The 14,691-nt window shown below is 43.1% G+C and overlaps 1 protein-coding gene across 6 annotated transcripts in view; it reads right to left on the minus strand.

The window, feature by feature from the left end:
* Positions 1-593: 593 nt before the first annotated feature.
* SLC4A8 (solute carrier family 4 member 8) overlaps positions 594-14,691 on the minus strand; it is an 85,708-nt gene continuing 71,610 nt past the window's right edge. For all 6 annotated transcript variants that reach the window (XM_046658979.1, XM_046659006.1, XM_046658997.1 and 3 more), the window contains 4 exons: positions 13,207-13,344; positions 9,202-9,293; positions 7,051-7,146; positions 594-5,876 (listed from right to left, as the gene is read on the minus strand). In XM_046658979.1, coding sequence (XP_046514935.1) covers positions 5,864-5,876; positions 7,051-7,146; positions 9,202-9,293; positions 13,207-13,344 — 339 coding nt within the window. In that variant the 3' untranslated portion in view covers positions 594-5,863. The remainder of the gene's footprint in view (positions 5,877-7,050; positions 7,147-9,201; positions 9,294-13,206; positions 13,345-14,691) is intronic.

A 14,691-nucleotide genomic window follows, 5' to 3' on the forward strand; every position in this document is an offset into this window, starting at 1 on the left:
CTTAATAAAACAGTCCCACCGTGCTCTCTGTTCAGCATGCTGTCAGTGGATGCCTTTATGCGCATTCCATAAAGCTTGCTGACGCTCTTCCCAACCTGCCTGTCACCCCTCACTGTCTCTCTACTCTTACTCCATCACTTCCTTTTTCCCCTTTTCTCCAACACTCCAACAACTGGATTTGAGAGGAAGAGAAATGGAGCACCTCCACCCTTAAAACCAAAACTCTCGAATGACAGACTTTAAAAATCTGGATTTCTAGGCAGTGGAGAGTTCTTAAATACTAGCAGTTGCTCTCATCAGCCTGGTTGTATCTCCAAAATGGGCTTTCTTTGCATGCTCTCCTGTCCTCCCACCCAAACACAAGTCCCCAAAGAAAGGACCCCTATAGCCTCCTTCTGTGGCTCTGCCCCAAGGAGGTGGACACAACCTCTCAAGGCACGCCCAGCAGACACCATACCTCCCTTGCCCATCTTCCAAACTCTTCTTCACAAGTTCTGAAGTTGCTCAGCATTGGCTCACCTCCTTGGTTAGGGCTCAAAGAACACCACAGGTGTCTACACAGTTTACACAGACTTTATTTTTCACCCATTGAGCACAGGAAGGTCTGGGCAGGTGGAGGTGTCACCATCACCTCCCCTGGTTCACAGACACAGACCATGAGACCTGGCGGTGAGGGAGAGGGGTCCTATTCCTACCACAGACTGCTATGGGATTATCACAATGACACATTTGTTCTCGGTTCTATTTACACCAAGGAGCGTGGAGAGGGTACATTTCTTACACTAAAAATATATACTTTGGAATCTCTAAAACAAAAATATCTCCATCTCTACATGAGACCTACTAGAAAGAAGAACATAGAAAACAAGGGAAATGTACCAGCACCTCAAGTTGTCCTCTTCCGTGGGAAAGTTGCTCTGCTCTCCACCTGACCCATTAGCTTGGGAGGGCGCCACATCTGAGCACTCAGACAGACAGACAGACACAGACAAGTAAGAAGGAAGCCCATCACCTTGGAGGAGGGAATATGGGAGAAAGGAGTGAGGAGCAGGCCTTCGGCCTCTTGCAGAAGGAATCCTTGCACATTCAGCTGATTCTTCCGTTCCCAACATGATTGCACGTGTGAAAACCTGCATGTTGGGATCAACCGCAAACCTGCTGACAGAAGCCCAAGCTTTGCTGATTCTGCTGGGCTCGGAAAAGTGCCACAGGGGCTTCTCTCTCTCTCGGGAAATACTAACACCAGCAGCCAGAAGAAAAAGTTCTGTGTTCTCCAATGCCGAAAGTGGGCTAGGTTTAAGAAAAAGGCGATTCCTTTTCTTTTCAGAAGGATCAGAAGCCATTCCATTCCCTTTGAGCACAGAATCTCCTAAAAGAATTATCCCCATGGATGAATCATTCCACTTTCTGAATTTTCCTATTGAAAAGATCCACATAACAGTGCTTTCCTCTTTTTATGCTTCGAGCATAAATATTCAAGAGTTACTTCACACCTCTTTTAATTATGAAAATTAGCCTTCTTTCTGGTAAAGAAATGTTAACTGCGTCAATTGCCCAATCTCTAGAATTAATGTCAGAGACCAAGGGCCCCTCAAATAATAAAGAATAGATTTGGTAGAAAAATCACTTCTATTTGGTTTTGGAATGTCTTTTTCTGTTTACACTGAAATATGGATAAGCCTCAGGGCTTGAGAATCCTTAATCCCTCTCCCTAAATAAGGAAAATAACCGTGAAGGCCCCTTTCCGAGAAGCCCCGGGACCATCCACCCTCCTCACCTCTCTCACCACCCCCAACTGGTGGTGGTTTCTAGGACCTCTGACCAAGAACTTCTTCCTTCCAAGAAGAACTTGAAAGACTGAGGAAAAGGCAGAAAAGAGAGAAAAGGGTGCTTGAAAAAGCTGAGTCAGTAAAAGGGGGTGGAACTGGCTGATGTCTCATTTGGCAGGAAAGATTTCTACCTACAGGAGGCCCAACAGCTACAATCAAAAGGAAGTCAAGAACGCTGAGAACATCCAACGCAGGGCTGCTTAATGTCCTGCCAGGATGTGGCCTGGAAACCTGAGAAGTTCGAGGAAAATGCAGTAACAAACTGGCAAAGACTGCTTCAAAGTCCTAGGAGGAGGTGCTAACTCTCGCAAAAGAAGGAATTTAGAGAAGCTGATAAAGGAGCAGAGACAACATACTAGATAGTATGTCTGCTGCTTTGAAAGGAAAGCCAGGGGCTCTGTGGTCAAGCTTCTCTGATGCTTCAGGAAATCTTGGGAGACGCAGAGCATCGGACCCTGAAATCAACAGAGAAGATGCAGGGAGAATTACCGACTCCTCAATTGAGAGGGAAGTCCGGAGCACTGAGCAGGTAGAAAACAAAGTAGAACTGGGAACTGCCTGTTCTGGACAATCGGAAACCACAGATTTCCAGAACCAGAGACCTCTTAAAGGTCACGGTTGTCACAGCCTGAGTTGTCAACTAAGCCTGGGACTTAGCATATACCAGACTTCTATTAAACAGTTACGACTAATTTAAAAGCCAGTCACATCTCAGACAAAGAGCAATAGCAACTATGCACACTTTCTTTCGGAAATATATGGTTCCCTACCCCTCTACCCCAAAGGCAAAGTTCTGTGAAGATGGGGCTGGGAGCTGTACGTGGTAAAGACCAACTCTCTTGAGAGTCTCATCACCAGAAGTTTGAAATCACATACAGCCACAAAGAGCTAGCCTGCATTTTACACAACCAAACATATTTGGTAATTTCACGGCGTATTTCTGCAGGCGTTTCTTTCTCTCTAGACCAATCCCTCCCTAAAAGTCACGGGCTAGGAAGTAACCTGCCCACTCAGCAGCATCAGTTCTTCCCCTCAGAACCAAGAGTCTATTCACCATCACTTTCTGAAATCTCTGGCCTCGCCCCCTTCCTGCCCCCACTGCCAGCCCACCAGGGCACTGGCCTGGCCCCCCTCAGTGTTCCTGCCATCTCCCCTGTCACGGAGGTGCACCGCTTCTCGGGCCCAAGCAAATCCGGGCAGAGAAATCACCTACCAGCCTTTCTTTGCACCCCTGAATCAGTTTCTCCTTAATGTTGAGCTTCAACACCTTTTTCTATAGACTAATCTGCCTATATTTGTCCTCAAGCTATTCCATCAGGGAAGTCTGAAAGGGGTAGACCACAGAAGGGAGAACGGTAATATTCTTCTGATGCCCCCACACTTCAGGTGCACAAGGCTGCTCAGCAGCAGCAGTGAAATCTTACAGATACACTCTCGTTTGTGGACAAACACAGGCATGTGCACACACTCACACATACACAAATGCTGCTGCTGCTCCACCTCGCCTCCCAGTTTCCCACCCCAAACGCTGCCGTCATGGTCACAGCCACAGACCTGAGCAAGGAAGCAGCCAGCACTGGGGCTGAGTGCTTCACGGGACTTGGGAAAGAGGAGAGAGTAAGGGGAGGGAATGGTTCCTACCACTGAGATGTAGCAGAAATGAGGCTGGCTACTGTTTAAGAAAAACCTAATGGCCTAAAAGCCTTGGCACAGCCTTCCAGAGCAGCTAATGGTCCTGAGGCGCAGTGACCTAGGAGGGTCTGGCTCAGGAAAGTGCACATGTGGTCCTATAACCACACCGCACAGAGTTCACAAAGACAGGCGCCCTTCTCTCAAGAAGCCCAGCCTACACAGTGATATTGTCACCTAGTTCTGTTGACTGATGGACTCTCCGTTACATTCCTTACTGCCACGCTGAGGCTAGGGGAACAGGGGACGCAGCCACTGTCCTCCCTCTGCAGAGGTGGCAGGAAAAGATGGGAGGGGCAAGATGGAGGAAGAAAGGGGGGATGTTCTCAGGGAACAAATAAGGTGAAAAAGGAGGCAAGTTCAAGGAAGCAGCCAGAGAGACAGGAAAGGCAGCAAGAAAGCTTTTTCACGGACAGGTTGCCTTTTAATTTTTCTAAATTAGGTAGGTATGGGTACAATTACTACATTTACGCTAAAGTGACAAAATGTGAAGCTTTGGCTCACAAAGATTTTAATGCCCATATACTTCAAAAAAGACACATTCCTGTTCCTGTCTGCACCATATGAGAGGAAGCCGGCTGTCCCTAAAACAGCCTTGTGAGTAGAAATCAGACAAACCAGGAAAAATATCCGCAATTCAAAGGGATATCATTTGAATATCTGAAAACAGCATGACGTTCAGCCAATAGGCACCGGTGAGGCCACACACGCTGCTTGTTTACAGCAGGCACCCGTTCTGAGTGGTTGGTGGCCCTCCTGTACCAGTTGTTAAATATTTTGAAAATCATCTCTGTATTAAAATGGCTATGGCTCTAAGAGATAGGGAAGTATGAAAGAAACGCAGGGTTCCTTCAACATCAAAGATCTTTAGAGTAAGACACTAACATGTCTCAAGAGTCTAAGGAATGCAAAATTCAATACAGTGATATAGCCAACTCTTCGTCTAGGAAGGGAAAGCACATTGGGGGAATGTCCCACTGTACAGAGATTTTCCAGGATGGAAAACTGATAAGATCGGATTCCCTGGGTACCGACATGCTTGCTAATGACATTCTGTGCACAAAGGAAGAGAAAGTCTATGTACACTGGAGCCCAAACCCTTGATATTCATGGTAACAGAGAAGAGAAGAGAATAACTATGAGTCAGTTTTAAACTAAATACCAAAATTAATTTCACCACTTCCAGTTAATTTCCCAGTGTGGCTTTTCACATCTGAGAGGCAGAACGTTTGTCAACCAAAAGAAATCCATGACGATGAAGAAACCACATGGCTGAGGTGGTTTTGGTCCATTGATGGTTCGCTACTAAGGCAACTAAGGAGACATTACGCAAGCACTTGGATCTCTCCAGGAATGGAATCAGACTGTGTCCTCAAGAGACAGCAGCAAGACATGAAGGTTTCCACAACAGGGCAATAAAAACACCTTATCTCCCTCTCTACTCACAAACAACTCTTATCAAACCTTCCCAGAGATCTAGAAAGCAGACACTACGACAGACCTTCAGGCAAGAAAGTCCTTCCTGGTGTCTAAACTAATTCCTTCTGTGGCAATTTAAGCTCATTCTCTTACTCCACCCTCAAGGAAACCAAGAGAGGCTGCTCTTCCTCACTTATCATTTCCCCCTGAGCATCTTCCTGCTGAAGCTCAGCAACTCCAGGGTCCCTCTTGGCCCTTTCATCATCCAAGGTTCTCACTGAATTATGCAGGCTACTGCTAGGGAGCAATGAGGACGCACTCGGGTCAGAAGCATCTTCTGGCTGTAGTGGTGGGCACTGCCAATGCCCAGGTCACTGAGCAAACCTCCTGACAGCCCCTGGGTCTGACCAGCATCCCCTAGAGTAGGCAATCCAACAAGGCCCAGGGCTGCCCAGCAGCCTGCAAACACTATGGGACTGGAGAGCGTTCCCTTTTCTCCCTGCTCTCCTCCTACTCCCCCACCCCATCTTTTAGGAAGAGAGCCCTCACTGAAGGAATCCTCAGTGGCAGAATGGATCCATACGGCTTGGCAGGCCAGCAGAGAGTTTCAGAGAAAATGTCTGGAAAATGGGAAGCTGGGTATTCGATGGTGGCAGTTCTGAAGAGAAAGAGAAGAAAGAGAAGTACCAACAGGAGTTGGTCTTCTGCTTCCACGTTCGCGTCTGGTGACTGGCTGGTGGTATGGGATAGCTGGACGTCCTGCAATGTGCACCACGAATAACTGAATGCTCCACATGGCTTTGAGGAGACCAAGGATGGGGCCAGACTTGGTCTTGCTTCTTCTCTGAGAGATTCACCATCTTCTCTGTGACCAGAACTTCCCTGAGGCACCTCATGGCCCAAATCTTCCATCCCAGCAAAGACTTTTAGTTGAAGAGACTGAATAAAAGTGTTACAATTAGACAAAAAGAGAACACATGATTCATTCCTGCTTTTAACACAATACTTTGAAGATGTCACCACAATTTGGATCTGGCTATATTTTAAGTTCATTTACAAGTAGACTAGTTCTCAACTAAAAATAACCACGTGCGTTATACATTTCGACAGCTGCCTGGATTTTCCTCTGAAGGAAACAAGATTCTATATTTCACTCACATTCAGCACAGATTTATTTTAACCCATTCGATAAAGAAATAACCCACCACCACCACCCACTGGTGGCTGTGAGTTTTCAAAGTACTTCAGTTTCTCCTCGGAGCCGACTTCCGCGTGAGGCAGTTTGTTATTATAGTCCGCATTTTACTGCTGAGAAGACTGAGTTCCGGGAACAGTGGTCCGCCAGGTTATGCTTGGAATTACTAACTAGACCAGGTCTCCTAATTCCTAGCCTACTGTTTTTAGGGTTTTTTTTTTAACTAGAAAAGTCGTCTTTAATAAGACCTAAGACTTTGCCTTTAGCTATCTTAGTACTCAAACTTAAATGGTGCTTGGACTAAATTATTCACCTAATTTGGGTGCACAGCCTACCTCAATGTGGGTAAAAATGCATCAAGTCCTTCTATTTTCTTAATTAACCTGATTAAAATTGATCTATGCTATTGGCAAATGATATCCAGAATTTAGTTTCCAAAATAAGAAAACAGTTATAATTTAATATTTCAAATATTGGCAATAATTCTCATTATGGAACAACTTAAATAGGTTAAAGTCTGTATCAACACTATCAACGCTCTCCGAATATGTTAGCAATTTTCCAGTTTGTGTGGTTGCAGTAACCAGAGAAATGCTCTATAGATTTTGAAACGGGAACTAGAAAGAGGATTAGGGAACCAAAGAGATAGAGCAAATTTACATCTCAAAGTAATTCCATCCTGACCTTGGACCTGTATAAACGGGCAGCTCAAAATAGCATATCTGTTCAAATAGTTAGAAACCATTTTTGCTTTTCTTAGGCTTATAGCTGCTCTCCTGGGGTCAGCAGTAGTCTTAGAAGTGATATTTATTAGACAAATTCACTTTTACAACTAGAAGATATTTTACTGTCAACATGATTGCTGCTTTTAAAAGCCAGAAATTTTTTTAAAAATCAGCAACAAATAGTTCTCTTTACCTCTTTTCCTTTGTATTTCCAGAATTCATACTGAGAGCTTTCCAGACTGTGGTTTTAGGCATTTCATCAGATATATTAATCTCAGAGGGGTCACATCTGAAATCAGAGCTTAGGACAGTAAATGTCAAACACACAAATAAAATACGTACCTCAGTCAATGAAGACCACCACCCCCCCAGAAGGGAGAAGATTAGGTCTCAGGGAGCTCCACTAACAGCTCTCGGAGGTGCTGGGAACCAGATGGTCAGAATGCGGAGAGGCAAGCGGTCCATGAGGTGGTGCTGAGGGCTGGGCTGGTGTGCCAGGTGGCGGCCAGCCCTGCCCCCACGATTCTGCACTCCTTCAAGGGCCCTCTGGGCATGCTGACGACGGCACTGAGATGCCAACAGGGGCAGCCTCAGGAGCCAGCACTGACTGAGTGCTCGCTGTGTGCCAGGCATGGTGCTACGTGCTCTCCATTCATTTTCTTACTTACATGCCCATTGCATGTTTTCCACTTGCAATTTACACAGGACTTTTACAATATGTTATCTCAACTATCACAGCATCAGAGACTATTAACAACCTCATCCGAAGGTATAGAAACCAAAGCTCCAGGGCTAAGCGACCATCCAGAGTCAGAGGTCAGTAAGTGGAGAATCAAGCCCTTGAACCCAGTCCCTGGTCTCCTGGAACCTGAGTACTCTGAAGTCTTCTACAGGCCAGACTGTCTCCTTTCAAAAGGCTGAGAAAAAGGAGGCAGCATCCCAACAGAGAAGGAACATTGCTCCCACTTTGCCACCAGAGAACTCAAAGCCTGTGGTTACGTCCATAACAACCTGAGGAAAGTTTATCAAGGTCCAAAGATTCTGTTTCTTTGGAGTCAGTTAAAAAAAGTCAAACTCATAGTAACAGAGAACAGAATGGTGGTTAACAGAGGCTGGGGATGGGGGAAAGGGAAGACAGTGATGAAAAGTATGCTCTTTCAGTTGTCAGATGAATAAATTCTGAAGACCTAGGCACAGCATGAGGACCACAGTTCATAATAATGTATACTCGAAATTTGCTAAGAAAGTTGATCTCAAATGTTCTCACCACACACACAAAAAAGAATGGCAACCGTAGGAGGTGACGGATACATTATTAGTTTGATTGTATGAATCATTTCACAATGTATACATATATCAAAACATCACACTGTACACCTTAAATATACACTATTTTTATTTGTCAAAAACAAATAAATCAAAAATTTTTAAAAGAGTTTCTTCATTTCCCCTTCAGTATAAACCACAGTTGGTTCAATAATTCAGCAATAAACCATCCAGGATCTAGATGACCCAGATGCCCTCTCTCTTCCTTTTCCGTCCCCTCTCCACCCATAAGCTTCTTTCAGCTTGTGTGGATGTCTTCCACAAGGAAACAAAACGCTAAGAATGAAACCACATATGGACCAGTTCAGCTTCCTGTGACTTGTGGTGAGCAACAGCTTTGATAGAGAAAGAGGCTAAAATTCATTGACTGAAATAAGGAATTTGAGATCCCACTTCAGCTCCCCCTTGGCTCCTAAGACTGTAGATGCCACGAGCCACGGTGGAATGGACTGTCTCTGCCCATTCCCAAAGGCTTGCCCATGCCCGGGAATTTCACGCCCACCAGGTTGAGAACTCTCTGGAAGCAAAGACCATATCCTGTTCATCTTTGGAAGGTAGCAGAGAAAGGCAGAAGGAGCACTGGTGTGAGTAATACAAAGACTGTTTGAATCTTAAACTTTCTACTTAACAGCATTATGATCTTGGGCAAATTACCTAAAACCCTCCAAGCCTCAGTTTCCTCATTGTACAAATGTGGACAATGAGACATATCAGAGCGTTGTTATAGAGATTAAGTGAGGGAACATAAGAAACCTTCTAGTCCTGGCCCAGAGAAGGTGCTCAGCACATGAGCTCCTCACCTCTGTTCTCCTTGTGATTCCTCCCCTGGTGCAGAGCCTGACGCACAGCAGGGACTTGGTAAACCAGGAAAGGACAGGGGTGTTCAGAAGCTGGACCTGGGAGGCTGAATGTCAGCTCGTTGAGCCACAGCTGTGTTTGTGACACCACTCCAACACAAAGCCAGACCGTTTACAGAATAACCAAAACAGCAGACTCCTTGGTGTTTGGGGAGTTTTACCTGAAACTGTTGCTCTTTCCAGGACTAATGAGTAACTTCCTGCTCTCTAAGGGGAACTTGTCTCCTCCCATTTCTAACATTTTCTCCGCCTCCTGGAAGAAAAGGAGATATTATTATATCTTGACCAAGTAAAACTGTCAGTCTCCACCAGCCCATTTTTCTATCATCACAATTTCTACCTTATTTTCTCTCACATTTATTATAAAAGAGTATAATTATATTCTTTCATATGTTTGACTCATCACAAAAAGACAGACAACCAGATATTCGTATCCATGGAATAGTACGAAAAAAAAAAGAGAACCTGAATCTGAGTAAGCTTCTAGATCCAACTACCAATTTACTGGAAATATAGGGAACAGAAGAACATGTTAAATGACACCAAGGGACACAATTAATAAAATCTAAATGGTGAAAACCCCGATAGGTCAAAGACCTACTTTCTTCCACAAAAAGAGAAAAAAGAAGGGGAATCTCTATAGAGATTTAAGAAACATATCTACCAATTGCAACATATGGACCTTATTTGGATCCTGATTCAAGCAAACAGATGGTTAAAAATAATAAGAAGGCATTTGAGGAAATACAAATACTGGCTATTCTCTCTACTTTTGTATATGTTTGAAATGTTCCATATAAAGTGTTTTCTTTTAAAAAAATCCCATTAACTTAGAGGAAATAATTACAGAGAAAAAATATGTACAAAGATATTTAAAGTAGTATAATTAATAATAAAACCTAAAACAACTATAAATTTCTACAAAGGAAGAATGTTTAAATTAATTATGAGATAATAATACTATAAAATATTATATAGCCATTAAAACAATAAAGATTATTATACTGACATAGAAAAATGAAAGTGTCTTATGAAATCGAGTTGGGGGGAAAAATCAGAATATATACATATATATATATATACACACACACACACACTCAAATATACAATTATAATAGTTACATGAAAATCATGTTAAGGACTTAAAAAGAACATAAAGAAATAAACATAAATGTTGGATATTGATGTGAAATTTTGGGGTAAAGTCTTCATTGTTTTCTCTCTTTTCATTTAGTTTTTAAAATAATTTTACAAAGTAAAACATGTATCAACAAACGCATGTTTACTTCAGAAATTTTGGCAAATAAGTAGTATAATGTTTACCAGCCACCTCAAACTTAACATCCAAAAGAGATCCCTCCTTTTCCTCCCAAACCTGCTGTTGCTAGGTCTTCCCCATCTTAATAAATAGCACAACCATTCATCCAATCCTTCATTCCACAAATCTAAGCATGATCCTTGATTCCTCTCTTTCATCCATGCTCACTACACATTAGCGAAACTCGTCAGCTCTATCTTCAGATAAGTCCCCAGTCCAGCCATTTCACCACCTCTCCCTGGCCTAAGCCACCACCGCCTCTTGCCTGAACTATTGGCACAGACTGCTCACTGGTCTTCTGGCTGTCTCCCTCCCTTCCGGCCTCAGTGGCTTTCTCGACATTCCTCAAGCACATCAAGCTCATTTCTGCTTCAAGACCTTTGCATCCGCTGTTCCCCTGGCCTGCAATGTTCCTACTTCCAGGTATTCTCATGACCTGCCCCTCACTTAATTCAGGTTTCTGCTGAGATGTCTCCTTAGAGGAGTCATCCCTGATTACCCTAAATAAAGTAACTCTTGCAGCCCCTTACTTTCTTCTTCAATCACTACCTAGAACTTTACATAAATAAATATATATGTGTGTGTATAAGTTTTATAGAATTTTTAGATGCCTGAAAGCTTTGCATTTTATCTTGTGAATTCTAGTAATCTTCTCTTTAAAGTTTTCCTCCATTGCCTCTGTGCTTATAATTATTAAACCTCATTTAATAATATAAAACAGACACATAGACCAATAGAACAGAATTGGGAGCCAAGAAATAAACTATGTGTATACGGTCAACTAATATTTAACAAGGGAGCCAAGAATACTCAATGGAAAAAAGAGAGTCTCATAAATAAATGTCGCTGGGAAAACGATATTCACACGCAAAAGAATGAAACCGGACCTCTACCTTACACCATTCACAAAAGTTAACTTGAAATGGCTTAAAGACTTAAATGAAAGAGCTGCAACAGTAATACTCCTAGAATAAAATATAGAGAAAAAGCTCTTTGACATTGTCCTTGGCAATGATTTTGTGGATATGACACCGAAAGCACAAGCAACAAAAAGCAAAAATAAATAAGTGGGACTGTATCAATCTAAAAAGCTTCTGCATAGCAAAATAAACAATAAACAGAACGAAAAAGTAACTTCTGGGATGGGAGAAAATATCTGCAAACCACATATCTGACAAGGAGTTAATATCCAAAATATACAAGGAACATATATAACTCAATAGCACCCCCCCCCCATAAGCCAATTAAAAAACAGGCAAAGGACCTGAATAGACATTTTCCCAAAGAAGACATACAGATTGCCAACAGGAACATGCAAAGGTGCTCAACATCACTAATCAACAGAGAAATGCAAATCAAAACCATGAGATATCACCTCACACTTGTCAGAATGGCGGTCATCAAAAAGACAAGAAATAACAAGTGCTGGCGAGGATGTGGAGGAAAGGGAACCCTTGCACGCTGTTGGTGGGAATGTAAATTGATGTGACCACTATGGAAAACAATATGCAAGTTTCTCAAAAAATTAAAAATAGAACTACCATACGATCCAGCAATTCCACTTCTGGGTATATATCCAAAGTAAGTAAAATCACTATCTTGAAGAGATGTCTGCACTCTCAGTATTATTTAGAATAGCCAAGACACAGAAACAACCTAAGTGTCCATCAATAGATGAATAGATAAAGAAAAGGTAATATATGTATACAATGAAATATTATTCAGCCATAAAAAAGAAGGAAATCCCGCCATTTGCAATGACATGAATGAAGACTGAAGGCATTATGCTAAGTAAAATCAGTCAGAAAGGGAAAGACGAATACTGTATGATCTCACTTATAAGTGGGATCTAAAAAAAGTCAAGTCATAGAAACAGAAAACAGATCAGTGGCTGCCAGGGGTAGGGGGTAGGGGAAATGGGCAAAGGTGGTCATAGGGTACAAAGTTTCAGTTATAAAATGAGTAGGTTCTAGGAATGTCACATACAGCATGACGACTATACTTAAGAATAGTCAAGTCACTAAGAGAGTAGATTTTACAAGTTCTCACCACACACTCAAAAAAATTGTGACTGTGAGGTGATGGAAGTGTTAACTAACCCTATTGTAGTAATCATTTCATAACATACACATTTACCAAATCATCACACTGGACACCTTAAACTTACACGATGTTATATGTCAATTATATCTCAATAAAGCTGGAAAAATAATACAAGATTTTTAAAAATTTAAGATATTAGAAAAAAATGTCCTTTCAAAGTATTTCAAAGGACACTATTTCAGGCATTAACTGTATTTGGAAACGCTTTCTGGCTCATTCATTTCTTTGTCGGGTATTTCCATTTTGCTACACATCCATTCTCTGCACGCACAGGCCATTGATTGAGGGTCTATTGTGCGGACGGCAGATGCCAAGTGCCGAGGGGAACGAGGAAGGACAGAAAGTCCTATGCGAGTTATCTTTGCATGGTGCCAACCACAACACCATCTGCAATTAGGTACATAATAAATACTCTCAGAAAACAATAGGTTTTGTATACTTGTCAAATTAGACCCTTTGGGAGAACATGAACCATTAGATCTGATAATAAGAACAGATTCTATGTTCATATTCTAAGTGTGAACCTGGTGAGTAGACTGTAGACAAACAGAGGTAAAAACAGATCCGAATATGAAGGCCAGTCAGGGACAAGAATCCTTGACCCCTCCTCCGCTAAGACCACCTTTGGAGTAATCTTCCCGGCTCCTACCCATAACCCTTGGGGTTCCTGACGTTGCCTGTGGCCCTTCTATGTGCTGTAATTTGAGGCTGCCCCAAAGTGTACAGTTGGTGCAAAAACTATGACCTCTTCCTCCTTGGCCTTCTTTTTGGCATCGTCCAACTTCTTCTTTTTGCTTTCAGGCATGAGATCATCTAACCAGCTCAGCTCTCGCTTAGAGAAACAGAGATCCATGACTTTCCTGACAAAGACCAAGGCCAAAACCTGAAGAAAAATAAAGAAAGTGAATTAAAGGGGCTCATTTCCTTCCTGGAGTTAAAAGCAAACTCTTATTTTCACAGCGACTAGGGCATTTCAAGCAAAATCAAATTCATAATAATCGTGATAGTTGCCTTTTATCGAGTGATCCCTTTGGGGGGGGGGGGCGGGGGCAGCCACACTCAGCCCAAGGGTGCCTCACGGTGGGGTGAGGGGCCTGGAAGGACCATCTGGATTTCCTCCCATCCTTTGCCTGTACATTTCCCCACAAAATCCTTGCTTTATGCCTGCACCGTGGGTCTCTAGGGGATTTTGTCTCTGCCCTCTGGCTTGGCCTGACGCCCATTTTATAAATGAGAAAACTGAGGCCCAGGGAGAGAAAGTGCTTGCCTAAAATCTGACAGCTAATTTCCTCAATAGGAACAGGTCAGGGTGTCTCAGCTACTGCTCCACTTTTTTCCCATGAGGGCCATTTTAGCCAAAGGGGAACCAGTAATAACCCAGAAGGATCTGCCTGGATTAACTGCTGTTCACCAGCTACATCTGGTGGCTGGACAAGGAACGAGGCAAATCAGGTTTGTTAAATTCAACCAGATTCTCCCTAATTTCAATGACTATTTTCTCAATAAATCCAAAATTGATAGTATCCCTTCCAGGAGTTGTCAGGAGTTTGCTAGTTCTTTCACCAAACACTCAACCTGTGAACATAAGGCCCAGACGCAGAACTCTACATGCAGTCTGACAAAATGGAGAAACCCATCAGGAGGGCACATATCTTGGAGATTAAGGGAAAAGACCCCCCCCCCCCCCTTGTTCTCACCCTTGAAAAATCTCCCAGTAAGCCAGAGTTCAGCAGTACCTAAACCAGAACCAAACATTACCCTCAGTGCCTTTTCTCTCTGGAGGCCCAGGCTTTGGGTAACTTTCAAACAGCCCACTGAATTCTCAGCATCTTCATGACACAGAGCGAGCCAGAGAGGAGAAGTCACCAAGAGAAGACGAAACAGTGAGGTGGTCAGGTGGCAAGAATTTCGTCATCACCCTAGTTTTGGGAAACAGCTTGTACCCTGCTGCAGCACACACAGTTCAGCTTCCCGGGTCCCCTTTCCAGAGCCCTTGCTGCACTTAGGAAGCAGGAGAGGCTACGCAGTCACTAATCAGGGCTGGACCAAGCTCCTCCTCTCTCCCAGCGGCTTACAGCAGTGCACTGCCACCATTTTAGGTGCTTCTGACTCCAATAAAGCCTAAATTGGAACTATATTGCTTTGAAGTAACATGCGAATTACTGCAAACATTAAGAATCCTCTCCATGTCAGATTCATGAAAGGAAGACAGACAGACAGACTGACTGAC

This window comes from Equus quagga, chromosome 1 (genome assembly GCF_021613505.1).
Source record: "Equus quagga isolate Etosha38 chromosome 1, UCLA_HA_Equagga_1.0, whole genome shotgun sequence".
NCBI lineage: Eukaryota > Metazoa > Chordata > Mammalia > Perissodactyla > Equidae > Equus > Equus quagga.